General features: G+C 39.9%; 1 protein-coding gene across 1 annotated transcript; it reads left to right on the top strand.

Moving 5' to 3' along the window:
* The first annotated feature begins 624 nt into the window (after positions 1 to 624).
* wdfy2 (WD repeat and FYVE domain containing 2) lies at positions 625 to 17,306 on the top strand. The gene is made up of 12 exons (XM_051403864.1): positions 625 to 944; positions 2,614 to 2,681; positions 4,352 to 4,425; positions 5,442 to 5,496; positions 7,089 to 7,239; positions 8,778 to 8,890; positions 10,138 to 10,264; positions 10,816 to 10,921; positions 12,478 to 12,579; positions 13,556 to 13,686; positions 13,795 to 13,903; positions 15,037 to 17,306. The coding sequence occupies exons 1-12, from the start codon at positions 808 to 810 to the stop codon at positions 15,064 to 15,066; spliced, it is 1,203 nt and encodes a 400-aa protein (XP_051259824.1). The 5' UTR covers positions 625 to 807; the 3' UTR covers positions 15,067 to 17,306.
* The last annotated feature ends 939 nt before the right edge of the window (positions 17,307 to 18,245 follow it).

Raw genomic sequence — 18,245 nt, 5'->3', positions numbered from 1 at the left:
TTCTGGAGGAGGACTGGAGGAGGATTCTCCACAACCTGGTCACCCTGTCATCAGGGTTGAATCCGCTCGGGCGTAGAGACTACAGATACAACAGGAAGCCTGAGTTCCAAACAGGGTGGAGTTTGGAGGAAACTAGATTGGGAGGGTCTAATGAAAACTAGTATGTTGCATTATAGGAAATGTAGGATCCGGTGGTTTGTGGCCTGGTCGGCTGTATGAGTAGACCACTAACCATCCTTATTTTTTATGTGTGTCTGCCTATACACATAGGTCCTTAATGTATATAAATGAGTCCTCCAACATTATGGAAGTGCAATACTAAATCACTGGACTGCCTTTTTAATAAAGCCATTAACTGCAGCTTATAAACCCTTCACAAAGCGTGTTTTATTAACAGCTGGTACCAACATGATCATTTTAATAACAACCTGCTATTTAAAGACATTTAGGATGGTACTGCATCACGCTTTTAAATGTTACAGCTAAAACATGCTGTGTCTCACCATTGTATGCTGAAAGCTAAGGTGGTGGTGGAGTTTCAAAGATTACGCTTTTATTTTGAAAATATAATAGCAAAAAATCGACAGGAAGTCTTATTTTGTTGAGAGGAAATGCTCGCTGTGTGACTGTATGCGGGTGTGTGTTGTCAGCTGACTGGCAGTGTCTCTGGCAGCCGTCACAACACCTTGTACTACCTGCTGACAGCTAGCTAGCAGCTGCCCGTATCCGAGGCTCCGCTGTCGGACCGGGGTGGGTAATGTTTCCCGGAGCCAGAACCGGAGACGGAGGTTTGTGCACCACCAACCCATGGCGGCCGAAATTCAGCCCCAACCGCAGGCTCGGAAGCCATGTCTGCTGAGCAAAATCGAGGCTTTCCAAGATGTTGTGAGCACGGCGGTCATCATCCCCAAGGAAGACGGCGTGATCAGCGTGTCTGAGGACAGGTAATCTTTGAGCTGCACGGCGGCACTTAGACCACACATTAACCCCCAAATCCTAATTTATAACCGTAAAGCTGCCCTGTTTTCCAGCCGCAGTGCCCCCGCTCCTGTCGGTCATTGATTGAGCTCATGCACTCGTCTGGTGTTTGTAAGTTATGTAGAAACGGTCCACCGGTTTATGGCTATAAGGAGAAAACAGCCCCAAACATTTCGGGTGTCAGCTGACTGTCATTTGAGCGAATTACATGCTGGTTAGCTACATTAGCTCTGTGATATAGCTGATCTATTTGCTTACCATTGGTACCATTACCATGGAAATGAACGTCAATAAACTAATGTATTTTAGCAGCTATGATAATGGTTGATGGTGACTAACGTCAGATATCTAGGCACTAAAAATAAACACATTCAGAATAAACACAAGGTCTTCTCTGTGCACTTTTGGTGTGTTTGGTCTGTTATGGCAGGGAGAGTTAATGGTTAATTCCTGTCAGAACAAGTTTCTCAACATTGGGGTGTGGACCCCAAACGGGGCCACCAGTTAGAGAACTTTCTCTCTTCACTCTCCCAGTTTTACACTTGCCTGGGGGCTTGTGTGTGTGTGTGTGTGTGTGTGTGTGTGTGTGTCCAAGTGTCCAATGTATTTATTGACACCTGCAAGTACCTGAGGGTGGGTGTGATCCTCTGCATGTTCAAAGGTTGTATGTTCTGTAATCCCTGTGTTAACTCACCTACTGTGTGCGTTATATCTAGGTTTTTCTGTGTATTATTATCACAATCCTGGATGGCTGTCCCCTGTAACATTTCAGTGAGAGGTCTTCTCATTTAAAAAAACTAACCAGAGGGTTGTACATCTTCTGAGCTGCGTACAAGGTGGGAAAACGAGTCTCTAAAGCAGGGTCTTTAGTTTAAGAAATCTTAATGATTGAGTACACTTGAATCTATAGGAGGATCATTTTATCACTTAAATTTCACCTACCAGTAAATATCACTGCTAATGGGAACAGTGATGGACTGAATAATTGCTGATAGGTCAGGTGTTGGCCTTGTAGAGGAGGCTTGAAGTACATCACTGAAGTGACTCATCTTGGACCTCAGTCTGCTCTTGTTCAGAGGAAATGTCCCCATTTTCACAGAACTACTGCCATTTGGGAAAGTGCAGCATTGCCGTCACTGATTTGCATCTCAAAAATTGACGCTTCCCAACAAATAATTTAATTTTTGCATACATTTGCAACCCAAAGCCCATGTTTTATTTGTTCCCTGTTCTGATGTCTCAGTTCAACAAGACAGTGACCCTGTTATTATTATTACTCCAGTAGTTATTATTTCATTATCACTTACAGCACTGTAAATATTGTTGCAGAGGTGGCAATAAATGCTCCATTTGATTCATTTTATTTTGTTCTTGTTGTCATTGTATGGTGGACAGTGGTGAATGTAAAGTGAGGAGTCTAATGGGAACTCAGAGAAAGGGATGTTTGGGTGTGTTAACTGTCTTGCAGTGTTGGTGCTGATTAAAAAATACTTGTCAAAGAGAAACTGTAGTCTGCTTATGACCCGCAGCCCAGACTAAAGAATGCGACAACTCACACATTAAGCATTAACACCTCAGATGCCATGAGGGCTGTTGGTGATGCAGAGGCTAAAACGTCATGGTTTCATCCTACAGGACGATTCGGGTATGGCTGAAGAGAGACAGCGGGCAGTACTGGCCCAGTGTCTACCACACAATGTCATGTAAGTATTTTTGCTTACATTTTTTTTGTGTGTACTTTTTGAATGCAATGACTGTGTTTGAATAAGGTGAATGATTGGCTTGTTCACTGTAATCAAATTAGTCATGAATATGTATGAGTGTGTAATTTTAGTCAGCAGTTGTACAGTTAACACGTACTTCTTGAAACAGGCCTGTTGTTCATTCCTGTTTTCATTCTCTCTTCCTCTGCGTTTGCTCTCATTCTGAGCGAGCGTCTCTCCTCATCGACACTGACTCCTTTTCTCAGAATGACATGAAAGCGTGGAGTTTTAATTGTTCCTGAAATTAGATTCAGGATCATTCACCCTCCTGGCTCCAGTACTGCAGTGCTGCATGTCTGTGTGACACTGTTTGTCCTTGTTTCTCTCCAGTTGTGCAACTGAAGGAAATCCTGTGCTAGCATCAGCAAGATCTGTAGCTTACAATAGCAGTACCAAAGGCTGCATATGTTAAACATTTTAGTTTACTGATAAGAAAACTAAAATTAGAGTGCAAAAGATAACGCAGTCATTGCTACTGTCTGGTTTTACACATAAAGCGATTCAAATTGTTTTCAGTTTTTATCTTTTTATCTGAGTCAAAATCTTTTTTTTTTTTTCACACATAGAGGAGGCTTTGCATCTTTCAGTTGCTTCATCACAGTTTTTTCATGTTTGTTTCAGAGGAGGTCAAATTGCAGGGACTTTGGTCCCACATTCATTATTTTTTTTGTCTCCTAAACCTCAGCCAACATATCCAGGAAATTGCAACAGCATACTGTTATCCAAAGTGGTTAAACGGTTGACAGAAACCCCACCTCATTATAGACAATAGACAGATTATCATATTTTTGACCTAAAGAAAGTAGATTTAATTTGTTGGAAATTGCAACCAATATAACATAAACAAGATTATGTCTGCAGAGTTAATTTCTATTTTAATCAAATATTGTTCAAATAAACTAGATAAGGAAAGAAAATGACCACTGTAAGCTGTGAATGTTGAGATAGGGGTCTGGAAACAATCCCAGTTGACACTGGGTGAGAGGTGGGGGACACAGTGGACAGGTCCCCAGTCAATCACAGGGCTGACACACACAACCGTTCAGGCTCACATTCACACTTACAGGTCATTTAGAGTCACCAGTTAACCCAACCTGCGTGTGTTTGGACTGTGGGAGGAAACCAGAGCACCTGCCAGTGCTAACCACTGCACCACCATGCCATGTGTTTCAGAGAGCTCTTAATTCAACTCTGTGACCCTGTGTTAGTTGTAATCGCTTGGATCACGTTGAAACCAGTGCCTCCCAGTACACCACCAACACCACAGGCTAGTTGAAATGGCTGGAGGATTTAACAATATTTACTTTTAAGTTAAATTATATATTTTTATTTTAAAGACAGAATATCAGCTGATATATAGTTTTTAACTTGTAACACTTATATAACTCATTATATATTATTTGTTGTTGCCAGAATTCTTACACATATCACCGTTGGCTCTCATAAACATAAGGATAATAATGCAGAGACGTGTAATACAACAGAACAGAAATGACAGTGATAGGGAAATTACCATAACAATACACTTAGACAACACACACACACACACACGCACACACACGCACATATATACAGGCAGGTGTGTTAACTATATGTCTTTGTGTTTCCAGCACCAAGCTCCTGTATGTCCTTTAACCCAGAGACCAGGAGGCTGTCTGTGGGGATGGATACTGGAAGTATCTGTGTAAGTTCAACTACCAACCTCCCTCCCGTTCAGACACACACCTCTGTCCTTTCTCTCTTTTCCTCACTCAACTGAAGACTGTTTGCTTGTCTTGCTGTTTCAGTCGTAATCACCTGAATGATCATCCCAGTAGGTTTTGTCAGTATGAAGATCTTGTGATATTTGCCTTTTAGCGCACAAAGTGGAATGCAGCTCTGATTGTATGTATTTTGGTCAAAGTGTTGGCTGCTCTTCAGTGCAGCAGGAATGTTTCTGGTGAGTTTGTTTATTCAATTGGAATGAGAGCTCTGTCAGGTCACTGTGCGCTGTCTTGGTGAGAAAGGAAAACCTCTGAATTTCATCTTTTCTCTTGTGTAGAGCGGTGTAGAGGTGGCGTGGAACCCTAGTTACTTGAATCACAATTATCATTGAGACACATTTTTAGAAATAAAAAGATATGAAGTACAGACTTTCTCTGCTCTGATAATCTTTCAAAGTCATTTTTTGCTCCACTAGTGGGAAGGCAGACGGTTGCTTCATTGTTCATTCATTACTTTGGCCGTGATACCTTGATATTTACTCTGGATATTCATAGCTGCCAGAGGATGGTTGCTAATGCTTTCTGTGACCCCCCTGCAGCAACGTTGGGTTCCCCTAAACCAACACTGTGGTCCATGACAAACTATCTCAGAAATGTTGTACTGTGTCTATTCTGAGATACAGCATTTTTTACCGTCCAATTTTTGTTTTGGAACAAGTTGGTTCAACACAAAGTCAGACAGTAACATAACAGAAGATTTTCTAGGGTTTTCATCTCAGAACAAAATTAAAAACTTCAAGTTCCTACAAGTGTTTATGGGTGGTGGCCTCAGAGGAAATCACACTGCCAGATCAAGACCTGTTCTTCTTTTCACTGGCCTATACACAGGCCTGCAGCTTCTTGTAATTTTTGAACCGCTTTGTCATTTGTTTCAGAAAGCTTAGTAATTGACCTCAGTCAGTGTGAACATTGATCTTCTCCACTTCCTGTCTTTTAGGAGTTCATCCTGTCAGAAGACTACAATAAGATGACCCCAGCACGCACTTACCAGGGTGAGACAGAAAGTCAATGTCACACATGTCGGGAAGAGAACCACAAGATAGCATTGTCGGTTTGTTAAAGTTAAAAAGTCCTGAAAAGGTGCTAAAATAGCTTCAGTTCAAACAAATTTACAAATATTACTCGTCAGTTTTTCTCAAAAGCTTAGCTGACTTTATTTGTAATTTCTCATTAGATCAGTAGAGCCTTTGATATTTTTTTGCTTCCAAAAGAGGGCATGATGGAAAAAGTCAGCATTTTATATTATATACTATCTGTCATATTTCAGAGAAACTCTTATGAAAACCCCCAAACAGTTTCATTGAACTTGTTTCTTTCTTTAAAATATCAAGAGTTATTAATGTGTCAGTTATTAACCTAAGAGCAACAGAAAACGGGCAGTTGTGAGATCTTAAAGCTCCTGTGTAAATATCTGATTTACTCTTATTGGTGGTAACTAAACAGGGACTGTGACAAACTGGGATTATCTCATCTAATAATTTAAAGGATGCTGACAGTGCTATATGAGACAGATAATGTGTGACAAAAACAGGTTCCTCTGGCTCCTCTTAGTGCTCCTCCTTGGTTGTTTTCGTTCAGGCCCGGTGGATTCTTGCAAATACCATTTGAAGCACTAGGAGGAGCCAAAGGGACCTGCTTTTTTTCACAGATTATTGTACAATACTGTCAGGATATAGTGAGAGTAACAGCAAATTTGACAAAAAGTTATATTTTATAAATGTTAGTTTACCTAGTGCAGCTTTAATTTGAGCCATTCTCTTTTATTGCCCCTGCCCGTATCATATATATTTTAATTTCCTTTGTACTAGACTTAAGAGATCCTTTAAGACAAAAATGTAGGTGTCTCATATCTCCAGACACCTAGTAATGTAGTATTGACATCCATTGTGCCGTACCTTCATTTTTTCATGAAGTGTATCTTTGAAATATGTAACTGGCCTGTTCCTTGACCCTCATAATGCCTCTGAAAGCTTATTTTTAAGAGCTGTCACTGTAAAATATTTTATAAATCTCTGTACCATATTATTTTTGTACCCAGGCAGTTTCAGGACAATTTACTGCTTATAAAGTCTGCTCAGCTCTGTGTACCTAAGGCTCTGAAAACTGTGCAAGGAATGTTTGTTCTCCTGCAGCGTTCATAACTCATTTCTTTTGAGTGTAACTCACTCAGAAATAACTGGACCAGAGCACCACTGATCGATCTCCACATGCCTCCTCTACAACCACATTAGATATATTTTTATCAGATGAATGTACACACAGGCCTTGGAAAAAATATTCTTGGATGAATGCAGAGTAATATTTACAGTTGACCTTTTGTGATATGTGTTTCTTATGATATGTGTTATGTGTGGCTGTGTGTACTGTGAAACTGTACATCTCAAATATCTATTTCACCATCCTTCTGCTTCTGTAAATAGGTTGTTAGTGCGTATATCTGTGCAATGTCTGCCCACTAAATATGTTGATCATACACTGTTTTGAAATTGTTTACACCATCCTGCCTAGGATTTCTGGGTAGACCTCTGCACTGTGATCCAACTTATCTCATGTGTTGTATCTCTGTGTTTCTGTGTGCCTGCAGCTCATCAGGGCAGAGTGACAGTGGTGCTGTTTGTCTTGGAGATGGAGTGGCTTCTGAGCACCGGCCAGGACAAAAACTTCACCTGGCACTGCTCAGAGAGCGGCCAGCAGCTGGGGACGTATCGCACCGCCGCCTGGGTTTCGGGACTGCAGTATCCTTCAATTTCCTCCCCCCGATATGTTTGTTGTCTTGATTTGTCGGCTGCTTGGCCCTTGGAGTGCGCTCAATGAACCTGACAGCTTGCTAAATGGAGTGGAGTGGACGTAACCAAGTGGGAAGTAGTGACGAGCCATCTTTGGTGCTTTGGACTGTGAAAAATCTTTTTTCTTTTATTATGACAACATAGTCTATTTTAAGGCCACAGCAACATAAGACAGGGCAATTGAGATTAGCTTCCAGTTAGTTTGTACTAATGGGGAGGGCTAACAATAGGCATCAGTCATGCTGTTGTCAAGGAAACAGTCTGAGTAGGTTTCAGTAATGGCCAGATGAAAGGCTGTGAGTGCTCAGCAGCAACACTGATCCATACCAATGAGGGTGCCATGAGGTCATTAGACTGTTGGTATCCTGCTAGCCTCTACATGCTAACCTGTCTGCTTAGCATTGCAAGAGAAGAGTGAGAGCAGAGACAGTAACATTTCTTTACTGTGATAAGAAGGGCAGTTTCTGTACTGACTGTTTTATAAGAAACAACACTGAACAGAATGTATCTGAGACATCTTGTTTACACTTGTTCCAACAGCACTGCAGTTTAAGTGACAGTCATATGTAAACTATATGTCTAGAAATCACGTGATCAAACAAGGCAAGCGCTTCTCAAACTGTGTGGCAAGTGTAGCGCCATTGTAGGCGAGGCGGACTGGACCTAGGGATAAATGACACAACTACTGCAAGTTTAAAATGAAACTCATTAACAACATGTACAATATAGGAAGACAGTTTTGACAAGTGTGGCTCAATAAGCCAACGGGTTAGTCAAAACCACAGTCAAGAAAATATGTGCGTTGGAAAGGCTCTCAGACAGCTTGGGGAAAGTTTAACTTTTAACATTTCTTAATTGCACAACAGACATTTATTGAAGGTTGAAAGGAAACCTGATTTTATCTTAATGCTCAACTTTTACTCCATTCCCAAACATCATTAAAATTGGTTTGGAATGGAAAAGGAGAGGGCATGTAGATCTTTCAGTGTCTTTTCACTTGTAAATCACCTTATCTGTGCTCACTGGTAACGGCACAGAATATATAATCAGGTTCTCAGAGAGAGAAAGAAAATTAAAAACTCCAATTGCTGTAATTAGATTTGTATTGATTTTCTTTTTAAGACAGAAGGATGTAGATTGGATGGGATAATTAGGTTATTCCTTGTGCAGTCGTCATTGTTTCTCTTTCTACAATGCGGACAGTGTTGTAATGATTTTGGTCCGTAGTGACTTAACTAGGTCAGAGGAGGACTCCGACTAAATGGTCAGTGAAAGAACAAAGAGTCATCCACTGACACACTGTAACTCCCCTACACAGGGCGTTGACTCAGATCCTACATTTTTGTAGTTTACACACTCATAAAAACGTAAATCCAGTTTTGATTGTTTGGTCTGTGTTTTTGTAACGGATGAAGATCCAAACGAATGCATTAGTAGTTTTTCAGCAAGACACAGTTTCTTCTTCATTGACCTTAATCTTACCTCAGGTTCGACGTGGAGACCAGACACGCCTTTGTAGGGGACCAGTCCGGTCAGGTGACCATTCTGAAGCTAGAACAGGATAGCTGCAGCCTGGTCACTACCTTCAAGGGACACACTGGTACAACACACACACACACACACACACACACACACACACACACACACACACACACACACACACACACACACACACACACACACACACACAGTACATTTAGTCGACAATTAGACGATGGATTTGCTTTCTCTCTAGCATTGTAAATAGAATATCTTTACAATGTGGACAAAACAAAACATTTCAAGGCGTTATGTTGAGCTCAGGGAAATGTCAAAGGATTGTTTTTCATTATTTTACACTTGAATTTCATAATACTTTTAGTAATTATCTATAAAATAAAATATATGGCTTTACAAATGAGAAAACCGTACAAAAAATTGAAATAAATACAAATTAAATCTTTCTGCTTAAATGATTTCTTTTAGATTTAGAGAACCTCACATATAGATTCATACAGTAGCTGCACATTATAGTAGATGTCAGATGTCTTCAGGCAGGTTGTAGAAATTATTGAGCCAGTTCAGAGGTGACTTTAATAGCCCTGGAGGTCTTCAGTGTTCAAGAAAATCTTTTGCAGCTGTCACTGTGGAATCTGATTAAACAAAGGATGCAGTAAGAATCACTTTTACTGGTCTTTAATAGGATTTATAGTCTTTAGATACAAGCTTGATGGGCAGAGTTAAAGGATAAAGAGATAGCTGAAGTAGCTCTAAGATGAGTTCAGGGCACGGAACAAAGATCTTGAATTTAGCAAAAGGATTTTTGTAACATTCAGCTATTTGTTGATTGTCATTAATCATTTACTGCCTTTTAAAATATCAGAAAGAGCAGTAAAAAGAGAGGCCATTCAAACTGATGATATTTCCAAGGAGTCATATCTGTTAACAGGATCAGTCCAACAAATTACTTACAGAAGAAATATAGTTTTTAAACTAAATGAAACGTCTTATGAGAACCCGTGCATGACAGCCCCGGGACACCAACCCAGTTTCTAAATGTATCACTTAGCATGATCAGCAGAACATAAATAATTCTGACAAGACTCATCCTCAGAGCTGTGATGGTATTTTGTGCACCGGCCTTGGCCTCATGTGTGTCCTTCTGAAGTGACCTTTGTGTTGGAGTGTGACTTTGTGCTGATGTTTCTCTCACATATTCGTGTGTGTGTGTGTGTGTGTGTGTGTGTGTGTGTGTGTGTGTGTGTGTGTGGGTGTGGGTGTGGGTGTGTGTGTGTGTGGGTGTGTGTGTGTGTGTGTGTGTGTGTGTGTGTGCCTGTGCGTGTGTGTGCGTGTTGTGCTTTGCTCCAGGTAATGTGACGGCCCTGTGTTGGGACCCGGTCCAGAGGGTGCTGTTCTCCGGCAGCTCGGACCACTCGATCATCATGTGGGACATCGGAGGGCGCAAAGGCACCGCCATAGAACTCCAAGGACACAAGTAAGGATCACAGACATACTAATGATACCAATGTAACAGTGTGATAAAATACCTTGTCATACATTTGTCACTTGATGCACAACAAATAAAATCAGTCTAATGAAGCATGATATACTGAGAAATAGCTCAAGCTGTGTGTCATGAGAAGAGATTCTTCTCATGACGGAGTAGTCTATAACAATGTCTTTACTCACACATAAGAATGGATCAGGTGCAAATTCAGACATGAGACCAACATCTGAAGTTGATATCGGAGTTATGTAACAGGTTGCACGTCTTCCTGACTGTCCAAATAAAATAGTTGTATTATATGTGACATATCTGATTTGAGTGTAAGATGACAGCAAAAGCCCATCTGCATTTCTCATACAATCCACATATGTTCATGTTAACAGGCTGGGACACAAACTTAGTGTACTTTTTAATTCAGCACATGCATAATTTGTTGTCTAATACCTGTGTGTGTGTGTGTGTGTGTGTGTGTGTGTGTGTGTGTGTGTGTGTGTGTGTGTGTGTGTGTGTGTGTGTGTGTGTGTGTGTGTTCACTACAGTGACAAGATTCAGGGCTTGTGCTATGCCTCACATACTCGACAGCTCATCTCCTGCAGCTCAGATGGAGGCATCGTCATCTGGAACATGGACGTAACACGACAAGAGGTGAGAGAGAGAGAGAGAGAGAGAGAGAAAGAGAGAGAAAGAGAGAGAAGAGGTGGCAGCAGCCTGATGGAGTGTGAGATCAACCCAGCACACAAACACACATTCATAACCAATCTGTGAACTGTGACACATCGTGAGGAAAGAATGGAAAAATATGGAAATGTGTCATGTGTGCCATGTGTTTTCATGCCTGTTTGCATACGTGCACATGCTGCGATACAGATCAGTGTGTTGGATAAACTGCTGATGTTTATTTTCCCTCCTTCTCTAGGATAAATTATCTTAAGAGATCCATGAAAGGGCCCCAGATTAGCTGTATGTACTTTGATTTTCTCTCCCCTCCCTCTGTGTTCCACACATTTAGTTAGGACTTGATTGCTTCTTTATTTACTCAGAGTCACTTTAATCTTGCCTCAGCGGGATTCTGTTGTGCTCTGTTGTTTGAGCCCTGATTCTTATTGCTCTTTCGGTTGACACTGTTGTGTCATCCATAAAAAAAAAAAAAAAAGAAAAGTCATGCTTTGGTAGGAGGACAATTTCCTGAGATGGTGGACTTATAGCAACCAACTAAAGAGAAACACACATCTTGACATCAACTCCTCAGTATACCCCATGTCCTATTTCCCAGCATCCACATGTTACCCTCCAGAAAAGCAGCAAGTTTATCACATTAGTTTTCTAACTCAACGTGTCATGGCTGCTGTCCCTCGACTACTTCTGTCTGTGTGACATGTCCAATATGTGCTGTGTTGGCATTGATGCTTAAGATTCTGAACTAAGTTTCCTCATAATATATGTATTTAAAAGAAAGACTTGCTAACTCTGTGATCCTTTCACCAAAATGTAGCTAAGGAGACATTTGAAGCCAAAGTTCAACATTTTTGGGAAGTGTTCTGATTTCGAGTGGGATGAGAAGATAGATACCACTCTCATGTCTTTGTGATAAATGCGGAGCCGGAGCCAGGGGGAGGTTAGCATAGCTTAGCATAAAGACTGGAGGCAGGGGGAAACCGCTACCGTGGTCCTCTGTTCAAAGTTTAAAACAGCTACCCACACTTCTAAAGCTCCCAAACATGTTGCATCATATCTGTTTAATTCATACATAAACAGACAAAATCTGTGCTATAGCAGGAGACACAGACATGCTGGGTGGATGGAAATTGTTGTTTGTCAAGAAATAGTTGCAGCACGTAACTCCCCCTTTAACTAGAAGCTTCTGTTTTTCTAGGAATTAAGCAAATAAGATACATTATGTAAATGAGATAGCTAAACTAGGCTAGACACACCCTGACTCCTGCAAACTTAACAGATATGTGATCAATACCGATATTTTCAATCCCCCTCTCAGAAATGAACCAAAATGAGGACCAGAATGCTGAAGTATTCTTTTAATCACTCTTTTTTCCAGAAGAAAAGCTATATAGCTTTTAAAAAAAAAAACATTGACTTCTGTGCTCTACTGTAGTTTGTTCTATTTTCTAGCGAAATTGCTTCACACTGCCTGGGTCTTAAAAATAAAAAAGAACTTTTTGTGTGTTAAAAATGTGCTTGCACAGACCCCAGAATGGTTGGACAGTGACTCCTGTCAGAAGTGTGAACAGCCTTTCTTCTGGAACTTCAAACAGATGTGGGACAGTAAGAAGATCGGCCTCCGACAGGTACTGTACAATCTCATTCCTCTTGCTCTTTTATTCATTACTCTTCAATATACAAACAACTATTATCACAGTTTAGATATCAGGTAATGTAGGTAGATTCAGTGATCAGTAGCTCCACCACACCCTTCATCCCAAACAACTTTCCAAGAAACAACTCTTCACTCCGGCTACACTAATGGCTAGCAAACATCCTGTGGCTGTTTTTATTGTCTCATTCTCAGGAACAGATTTATGTTGTGGTTACTCATTTCAGCTGTGTGTGTATGTGAGTGTGAGTGATCCACAGTTTATGGTTACAGTAATAGCCATTTTTCGACTGCACAGCATTCTTTTATGGACATTCTGTAGCAAGAACCAAACACAACAGGCTGTAATGTTGGTGCTTCTGGAGATAAAGTCCAGTTTTTTCTTTCATTTGCTCATAAAGAAAAATGTTGAATGCACACAAAAAAGCCAAATAGAACTGAGGGTGGGACCAATAAAGCAGCACTGTAAGCAGTATGACTGATAATGTGGAACTTCCCACGTACAGTAGAGAGTATGACTATGGAATTGGAGGAGGCTGAGATCAGCTTTTTATTGATGATCTTAAAAACATAAATAAACAACAATATCATAAGGTCATTCACATGTGTTAAAACTAGTCCAGTGTCGGCACTGTGCCATTTAGCATTTGACAAAATCCAAAATTACATTTAATTTTAACACACCAGGGTACACCTGATATGTTTGCTTTGTTGTTTTAAAATGTAAAATTAAATATATTAAAGAGTGCATAATGACTCGTTTGGGACGCAAGAATACTCAAGCAAGTGGCATTCAGTCGTTCTGCATTTTCACCGCTAGATCCCACTAAATCCTACACACTGGACCTTTCAGCTACTACTAATGCTTTTCCTAACTCATCCACTCCTGGTGAGAAATGAGAGCGTTGCTTATCAAAGCTGACATGATGAAGTCCTCCTGTGTCCCTCAGCACCACTGTAGAAAGTGTGGCCAGGCAGTGTGCGGCAAATGTTCGTCCAAACGCTCCACCATCCCCCTCATGGGCTTCGAGTTCGAGGTGCGTGTGTGTGACAGCTGCCACGAGTCCATCACTGACGAGGAGTGAGTAACAATCAGCCTCTGTTGTTGTCATATACTGACTCTTTGTGCGCTCAGCCTCCTGAAGCGCTCACACAGTAAAGTAACCGGCGTTCCCTTTGTGTCTTCTAGTCGAGCGCCCACAGCCACCTTCCATGACAGCAAGCACAGCATTGTTTACATGCACTATGAGCCCACCACTGGAAATCTGCTCACCTCTGGCACCGACAAGGTTATCAAGGTCTGGATGGGAACAAACAGTATCTGTTGTATTCATAAGTCTCAGATAAGACATGCAAGCACACACACATTTAGCAGTTTTTAACTCTGCCAAGAAGGTTATTGTCTCTTATTTAGCATGATTAAGGGCTTTTTAAGCTGCTGGGGGTGGCGGGCTGTATTGATTCCCCCATATTATGTTTAGGTACCTGTCAGGCCAGGTATTTTGCTCAAACATAAATTTATTTAGGAATTTACACAAGAATTGTAGCAACTGAAAATTAAATGTATTGAAACTAGATTGTGACACAGGGCCACACAAAAAAAGGAGTAAAAATGCAAAATCCACCAAAAGCTCTTATAATCACAGTTTATATTGTGTAATCCATTGTAATTGCCACACAGTGAACTGGGGTATCTGGGGCCTTCGGTCCCTCAGAGCCAGGATTTCTTTTTAACATGGAACACATGTCTTTTTGAACACCTTTACTTTTTTCTTATGAACACAAATCTGGTAAATGTAGCCTGTGATTGTCTGTCACATCTGGCTCCAGATGCAAATTAAAAATTCTATTTAACCCTACATTAGGCAATATTTTAACTACAATGAATGAACTGTGTCAAAGCAGCGAGTCTCACAGCTCTGATAAGCTAAATGATCATGTTGCTCTATATTTGGTTGTCTGGAAGTAAGTAATAATAATACATGAACAGTGTAGAACCTTTTGAGGTATACACAAAGAGTTTATTTTTTATATTTTTAGAATATTAGCTGTTTCACTACATATTATACATCAGTCTGTCATGTAGTTCATCGGGTTCTTCCATAATCACATCTACAGGCAGAAAAAATAATTTTTTGTTGCACATTTTATATATGAATTAATTGGTTTGTAATCTAATTGATTCACTTATGTCAACCTGGCTGCTAACCTAAAATAATCCGCTAGTTGTGTATTTAGTAACTGATAATCCGAACTTTACTTTGGAGGCTTTGCAATGCATACATTTGTAGGGGGGAAAAAATAAATAAATGGATTTGAATATGTTGTTTTGCGTGTCAGATCCAAACAGATACACATGAACGTCTGAGGTAGCTAGCTAGCTGTGTCTTTGTCTGACAACAAACTGATGGTGTCTTATGTTTGTCTGCAGCTATGGGACATGACTCCTGTGGTGTCTTGAGGTCTGTGGGCGACTGGCAGTCAGCTGGAAGCTGTGTTCACTAAACTGTGATGGTTTCATGGCGGCAGTCGCACTTAGAAGAGAAGGAGAGAAGCTTATCCAACAATATCGATGTCATCTGGATAATATTTAACAGTTATTCAACAACAAGCAGTGGCTGTTGATTGTTCACAGTGAGGACACTGCGGGCCAGTGAAGCCTGGGAACAGGACAGGCCTTGGTTGACACAAGGTTAATGACGGTTGGGGTTGTTTGTGTGAAGGGTGCTGCTGGGTGGGGGTTCTCTGTGTGTGTGTCTGTGTGTGTACCCTATTTGAGCGTGTGAGACGGATTTAGGTATTTGACTTTGTAAGGAATTGAAACAACTTATTTACTTAATTTCCATGCATTCCTGCTGATTTCATACTGGAAACTCACAAAACAGTGCAAAACATTTCTGCACCTGTCAGCAGGTACCGTGTAACCCCAAACGTCTTAGATGTGAAGCACTACCAAGAGGAAGCCATTTTCCATGCCTGCCAACCTGCAGCACCTACAGGAAAAAGACAGTAACAGCAGTTTCAGACTTTGGGATTTGTTTATCTGCAGCTCTCAAATGCTGTTACTTTTCTTGCCAGTGGGTGCAACAGGTTGGACTGAAACTGCTGGTCTCATATCGGCTGCTCCTGGTTTCAGGTGCCTTACATCACTCACACTTTGTGTACGTGTTATCATGTTCAAGAGGCAAATAAATCATCTACTTTCTGAATACACCAAATTTAAATCAGTAACATTTGATTGGGCATAAAAGTATTTAAAAACTGAGGAAACTGTTCATGAAGTCTCTGGATGTTACCAAATAAGCCCTTCAGTTGAGTCTCTAATTAGGCTACTGTACCTTAAATCAACCACTAGAGAGGACTTTAGGGAAGAATTTTATAGTGTCTACATTTATATGAGAGCCCTGTGGAAGCCCACTAATGTAAAAAAACTTCACGTCCGGCTAAATGTCTATAAACTGATCCCATTTGCTGTAAAGGTGCAGCCATAAAAACATGCAGTCTTTGATTTGAATAGTGCACTCTTGAATATCTTCATATGGAATCTATTTGTGATGTTAGGTCAATACAGAGGACATTGATTTTATTATAGACCCATGTCATGATACTGTAAATACACACAGTGTTTGCCTAAATACACCTGTCAAGTTTTGTAATATGTAAATTAACCAATCAGATTGCTTGCTGATCTTTGTATGTTCTCTACTGTCGGCTGTTTTACGAGATTATTTATTATTCTAAGTGTTGTCTTAATGTTTCCGACATGCAAACGCACATATCATCAAGCTTATCAGTGGTAGCACATACATACATATATCAGGACTGAAAGGAAACTAATGAACACTGATTGATTTTTCATTGTTACTGTTTTTGTTTTTTTAAAGTTGCAATACTGTATACTGTCTTTTATGTCAATGCACTGGAATCACAAAGCAAAAATACGTCACAAATCGCTGCTGTGAAGAGAAAATATGAATTTGTTTGTGATTATAATGTTTGTGCTTTAATGAGCAGACGGTAACTGAGTTGAATTCCTCTAATCTTCAAACCCTACTAAATGTTTTCCAAAGATGTTGTCATAGTTCAAACAAACATACAGTTATGTAAAAGATTTCATCCAACAGTAGAGAAATGAAAAAACATATAGGCTTGACTGTTCATGAAAAACATTTGCCTGCACTTTCACGGCTACCCATAAAGGTACATTTACAGCAGCTGTTCACTCATGAATGTGAGCCTGTGGGTACTAAAACCTTAAAGGCCTGTACCAGTGTTTTTCTGAGGCAAATCATGTGTATTCTTTGCAGACCAGTTTCAAATGCATGGTGTACAGTTTTAGGTTTTTAGGATGTGTTTTTCCCGATCTTTCCACCAAATTGATTGTCATTCTGTACTGATATTAATGTAAAACTGTGGCTCGTAGTAAAAGAAAATCATGTATTTGATTTAAATGGGCAAAATCACTTGTCCTTTAAACGTTTAAAAACACACTACTACACAGGAGATACAAAGCTATTATATATACAATACCTAAAGTTTTGTTGCTGTCAAAGTGATTATATTCACTTGAGGCCAGTGGTCTATTTTTCTGTTGCAGGAAAGATAACAGACGTTGTTGTGTGTTCCGGTGTGTCCGTTAATATAACCATGTATGCATAAATTACATTAAAAGGGCAGGTTTACCTACTCAATCAACTGTGAGTCTGTTTGTTGTCTTGTTTTATCAGATCACACTGATTCATGTGCATCAGTTTCTTTTCCCCCTTTTTTTACTTCTGGGCATATTCCTCTGCAGCTGTCTGTTTCCTGTTACACATTTTATGCATCCACTGAGTTTTTCTGCCACAAATCCCTCATGTTCTTCTTCAAGGCTTCTTTTTTTGTCTAAAAATAACACAATAGGCCACTCATACTTAAGAGCTTCTACAGTTAAGACTGTGGAGAAAAAGTCACAATCAAAGCTCACAGTCTTAATTTTGTGTTTCTTAACACAGTCCAGATAGAACATTTCTCTTGAAGCCAGAGAAAGACATAATTTCAGCAATGTTGTTGGTGTTGTGATTCAAGTCTGTTGTGAATTTATTCAGGATTGTTATGAAATGGCATCCAGAAAGTCTTTAGTTCCAAAACTCCCCAAACAAATGACACTTTGCTTTGATTCATATTTTGTGGCACAGTAGATAAAGAGCAGTCAGCCACTAATCATTTTTTGATCAAATAATACAATAAATTCTCAATAAACTGTCAGAAATATTGATAAATGATCATCTCAAGTTATTAGATCATAAAGTGATTTTCTCAAATTACTCTGTGACCAACCGTCCAAAATCCCAAAAGACATTCAGCTGATATAAAACAGAGAGAATACTTTTTGGTATTTTTACTCGATAAATCACTTAAACGATTAACTGGTTGTCAAAATGTTCTATTAACTTCACTTGTGTAATCAGCTTAACATATTTGCCAGGGAGACCAACTACTGAATTTTCAGTATTTCAGGATGAGAATATGTGAACATCAGCAAAGCATGAAAGTTAAAATTACATTTCCATTTAAAGTGCATATGATTTGGCCATTTTACTGAATATTAAGACTTAATTGTGTATCTCTATCCAAGCTTTTGGGACCCAAGAAGTCATT

The sequence above is a fragment of the Dicentrarchus labrax genome, unplaced genomic scaffold (genome assembly GCF_905237075.1).
Source record: "Dicentrarchus labrax unplaced genomic scaffold, dlabrax2021, whole genome shotgun sequence".
NCBI lineage: Eukaryota > Metazoa > Chordata > Actinopteri > Moronidae > Dicentrarchus > Dicentrarchus labrax.
Note: the sequence above shows the minus strand (reverse complement) of the source record. Positions and strands in the feature narration are given on the sequence as shown.

What these genes read in the sequence shown, in the direction of transcription:
- wdfy2 (XM_051403864.1), top strand. Translation starts at nt 808, where the DNA reads ATGGCGGCCGAAATTCAGCCCCAACCGCAGGCTCGGAAGCCATGTCTG. An exon ending in TGTCTACCACACAATGTCAT is followed by an intron (nt 2,682 to 4,351) that starts GTAAGTATTTTT and finishes TTGTGTTTCCAG; the next exon opens with CACCAAGCTCCTGTATGTCC. An exon ending in TACCTTCAAGGGACACACTG is followed by an intron (nt 8,891 to 10,137) that starts GTACAACACACA and finishes GCTTTGCTCCAG; the next exon opens with GTAATGTGACGGCCCTGTGT.